The sequence below is a fragment of the Danio rerio genome, chromosome 12 (assembly GCF_052040795.2).
Source record: "Danio rerio strain M-AB ecotype USA chromosome 12, GRCz13ab, whole genome shotgun sequence".
Classification (NCBI taxonomy): domain Eukaryota; kingdom Metazoa; phylum Chordata; class Actinopteri; order Cypriniformes; family Danionidae; genus Danio; species Danio rerio.
In genome coordinates, this window is record NC_141032.1 from 17347966 (window position 1) to 17352646 (window position 4681).

Consider the following 4681-nt stretch of genomic DNA (forward strand, 5'->3'; position numbering starts at 1 on the left):
TTGTTTGTTTCTTATATAAGAAAACAGTTATGAGTTATGTAGGAGCTGCTTTCTATCATGTTATATCGTTCTAAAGATACGATTCAACCCACATGAAATAAGTTGTAATAGTATTTATAGTAGATAATATTACGTTTTTGAACCATACTAACTATAATAAACTGTATTATACTGTATATATTGCAGTATCTACAACTTTGTTAATGAATGCAACAGCACACTGTAGTATTAACTAGCATGAACTTTAATGAATTGAAGTATACTTTATATGTAAAACCTAATACATTTTAAAGCAGTTTCATTTCTTTCTGATTTATACATCTACATGCATTACATCTGATTTAGGTCCAGAACTTGCATCCTTCAACATGATATGTGTGTTCAAAGGAAGAGCAACTTGGTGAGGGAGACAGTGTCCATCGCTCGGCTGAGGGTCCACTTTGAGCATCTCATCTGCAGGGTTAAGCAACATAAGCTGAACAGTCATCATCTCTCTCTATTACAGCGAGCATCAACCAGCCTCCAACAACGTGAGCTGCCCTGTGTGCTGACAAAAAGAAACGCCCCATCTCATTGGCTGGCTCTAGCCAATAAACTGGCTTTGCTGCTCTTTTACTGGTATGTACATTTCCACAGAATTTATGATTTTTAACAAGAATCTCTTCAGAAAAGAGTTTAAATAAACCCTAACTAATGAAATAATCGTGGGAAATTATTATTTTGCACCTCAGTCCTGTTGGCTGCTGGCATTGTTCATTGGTCAGGCATCAGCCAATCAAACAGCTTTACACCAGCCCCGCCCCTCCCCCGCCCCGCGCTGCTCACGCCTCTGCATCTGCGAGTGCACAGATGGGTTCTTCTACAGAGATCGCGGGAGATGTGTTGCAAAAGTCAGAGCGCGGGAGATTTGTAGTTGTACTGTAGAAACTGAGAGGTTGTGAGTGCCGACCAGTGGTTGTAGAGCAAAGATGCAATCAAATTTGCCTTGCACACGTGTGTCTGTCACTTTGTATTTGTGAAGGACATTTTACAAATACACAACTATTAATCTGCAACTTCCAATTTAAAACACAAGTGTGTGGATTGTTGTGTGTGTGTGCAAATCGAGGGATTCAGCTGTTCACATCAGAGCTGTAAGTGTACATTTCAACCTACACATACAAATATTATTATCACAAGTGCTCACATTTACATTTGCAAGCTCTCGAGTTTCGCAACTGAATTACCTTCATACATAGACGTCGTCTTCAGATTCATCCACGATAAATGTTAAAATCAATGTCAAATTCTATTAGTTAAATGATTGTTTTGTGTATATTTCTGTACAGTGCATGTCATTTAACAGAATTAACCAAGGTAGTTTTACTTGTAGGTTTATATGACTTGTTATTTGTAAACAGATAGTTTAAGCACCATTTTTAAACAAGAAATTAACAGACAGCGCTTGTAAGTTAGTGCTTGTAAGGTAACGTTATCAGAGACAGTGAGTTTTTAGCGTAATTCCTCTCTATTGCAGCACAACGTTGAAGGGAAGGTGAAGTACTTCACGTGACCACAAGGAATAAATTGTAGGTAAGCTGGTCATCACATAGTCATTAAGAAAAAAAAAAGATAACTTCTATTAGCTTTAATTGACTTCGTATAAACTGCATTCTCTATTTCAGCAAAACATTGAAGTGACCATGTGGGATACAGGTAAGCTGGCCTTCATGCAGTCATTATGACCATCATTATCAACCAATAAAATGTTATTGTCATAGATTATGGCAAATACAGCGGTCAAACCACACTGCATTATTATTTATCATTTAAATATTTAGAGAGTCATTTAAAATAAAATCAGATTTTCGTATTGGCAGTTATGTTTATCACAGAACTAATTGCTTGACAATTTGTTTATTTTCAAACAATAACGTTTTAAGATGTTAATCTGGCTGGATAAATTGATTGAAAATGCTGTATTTATTGACCATTAACAACTCCACCACCCCGCCTCCCCCATACCTGCACTCAGTGAAGATGATGTGTGCCAGGTCTTCTGGAAACAGAAAAGAAAAAAGCACCAGTGATGAGTTTGCTTACAGACAGGCGGTTAAGGAGTTGGCTGTCTGGTGCAGTCACAACAACCTGGAGCTCAACGCGCTCAAAACAGTGGAGATGATAGTGGACTTCAGGAGAAACCTCCCTGCTCTCCCCCCTCTGAGCATCATGGACAGCATTGTGGCAGCAGTGGAGTCATTTAGGTTCCTGGGCACCACCATCTCTCAGGACCTGAAGTGGGACACTCACATTGACTCCATTGTCAAAAAAGCTCAACAGAGGCTGTACTTTCTTCATAAGCTGAGGAAGTTCAACCTCCACCAAGGAGCTGCTCAAACAGTTCTACACCTCCATCGTCGAATCAATCCTCTGCACATCAATAACTCTGTTTTAGCTCAGCAACCAAATACCACCTCCAAACACTACGTCAAATAGTTCAGACTGCTAAGCGAATCATTGGTACAACCCTCCCTACTCCCCAAGAACTGCACTTATCCAGAGCGAGCAAAAGGGCTGCCAAAATCACTCTGGACTGCTCACTCCAAGCACACTGCCTTTTTGAACTTTTACCTTCTGGTCGACGCTACAGAGCACTGCGCACCAGAACAGCCCGACACAGAAACAGTTTCTTCCCTCATGCAATCCATCTCATGAACACTTGAAAATAATAAATGTGGAACCAACATCACTACTTGCTATATACTTTTTATACACATATACCCTTATTTAACAACACACTTTACATGCCAATTTGCACATAACAGCTGCACATATAACGTATATAGTAATATAGCTCTACATACACTTGTCAATCTGTAAATTTGCATTCAGTACTTACTTTTATTTTTTAAATATATCATCTATTTTTTGTCCAGTCTCTGTAATAAACTTGAAAACAAATTCCTTATATGTGCGAACATATCTGGCAATAAAGCTCTTTGTGATTCTGATACAATGAGGCAAAATTTGTTAACTTTATTTATTAAACTCATGATGAAACAAGTCTTAACTGATTTATTAAATGAAACTGATAATAGAACAGATTAAATGCCCATTTTTCAGCCAACGATAAACTTACGGTGAAAGGTTAATCTGACTATTTACGGATTTATGAAGAAATCAGATCTTAAACATGGCAATTTTGTAATGGAAAGACAGTTAACCTGAAGTTCTTAGGCTGACTGACTGAAAATTCAAAGTCTTTGTGCATATACCCCATTCAGTTGTGTGTTTAAACCAACATTAACATGGTACATGTCAATTGTCTATTTCTTACTGGCAATTTTTGTCAGGGATTTTGGTTAATTTTTCATGTAATGTTTTTTATTCACCACTAGATGTCAATTTCAGACGCCATTTCAACTTTTCTTTTTTTTTTTTGGTTACCTGTAATCACCGAGATCAGTTTCACATGTTCCTTGTTTAGTTGTTTGTATAAAAGTAACCCTTTTTTCCTCTGTTCTTTGCTCTGTTATTGTTGACCCATGCCTGTCACCTACAGTGAGTTTTTCCTTCTTGTTATTTAAGCTAGTCTCTTGTATCTAATAGTCCTTGGAGCTTTTTTAGATTTTTTCTGTTCAGAAGTTTTTGCCTGTCTAAGTTGATGTACCTTTTGAAACCTGAAGTTCCTGTTTTTGTTTACTTGAATTTTTTGAAACCTGAAGTTTCCTGTATTTGTTAACTGTTTTTCATCTTCCATTTTGAAGATTGTTTTTTGTTGCTAATAAAACTCCTCAAGGAATCTGATAGTGTCTCATTGCTGGGTTCTTCAACTACCAGTGGCTCAGTGGTAAGGAGTCCACACTCACATGCCAGAGACCTGGGTTCGATCCCCGAGCCTGACAGAATAACCGAGCCAAACATGACCCCAGAGACTCCAGGTTCCCAGCAGCTTCTAGCCACTGTGGCTCAGCATTAGTCCACAATTCAACGCCATGAGAATGCCTTTGCCCTACAAGAAACTTTAATGGTTCAACATTGTCAGTTACTTGCAGATCTTATGGCTTCTGTTCGTCAACTCTTTGACAAGGTCCATGTTGATTCAAGCCCAGCTCCTGCTGCTGCTTCGATACCTCTGCCAGAGTCCCGAGTAATCTCCCCTATGATGGAACCTCGCCTACCACCACCACAACGTTTCTCAGGTGACCCCAGTGCTTGTGATGGCTTTCTAACACAGTGTTCTCTAACTTTTAAACTGCAGCCTTCATCTTTCTCCTCAGACCGTGCCCGTATTGCATATGTCATCACCTTGTTATCTGGTTAGGCCCTCTCCTGGGCCACTGCGGTCTGGAAGGCGAAGGCACCCTTCTGTTCAAGTTACAAGGCGTTTGAACAAGAATTCAAACGGGTGTTCGATCACCCCATCAGTGGTCGGCAAGCCTCAAAAAGACTCCTAACGCTACGACAAGATACTGGCAGTGTGGCAGAATATGCCATAAAATTTAGAACAATGGCAGCTGGAAGTGGTTGGAACAATAAAGCCCTCATGGTCCGTTTTCAAAATGGGTTATCTGAGACAATCCAGGATGAACTGGCTACCCGGGAACCATCTCTGGATCTCGAGAACCTCATGGAGCAAGCCATCCGTTTGGACAATCGACTGAGGGAGAGATATTTTAACCACCCCAAGCCCTCCTTCGGG

The 4681-nt window shown here is 39.7% G+C and overlaps 1 protein-coding gene across 1 annotated transcript; it reads left to right on the top strand.

Moving 5' to 3' along the window:
- The first annotated feature begins 1516 nt into the window (after nucleotides 1-1516).
- LOC147834426 (uncharacterized) lies at nucleotides 1517-3785 on the top strand. The gene is made up of 3 exons (XM_087276030.1): nucleotides 1517-1572; nucleotides 1665-1695; nucleotides 2015-3785. The coding sequence occupies exons 2-3, from the start codon at nucleotides 1683-1685 to the stop codon at nucleotides 2473-2475; spliced, it is 474 nt and encodes a 157-aa protein (XP_087132156.1). The 5' UTR covers nucleotides 1517-1572; nucleotides 1665-1682; the 3' UTR covers nucleotides 2476-3785.
- The last annotated feature ends 896 nt before the right edge of the window (nucleotides 3786-4681 follow it).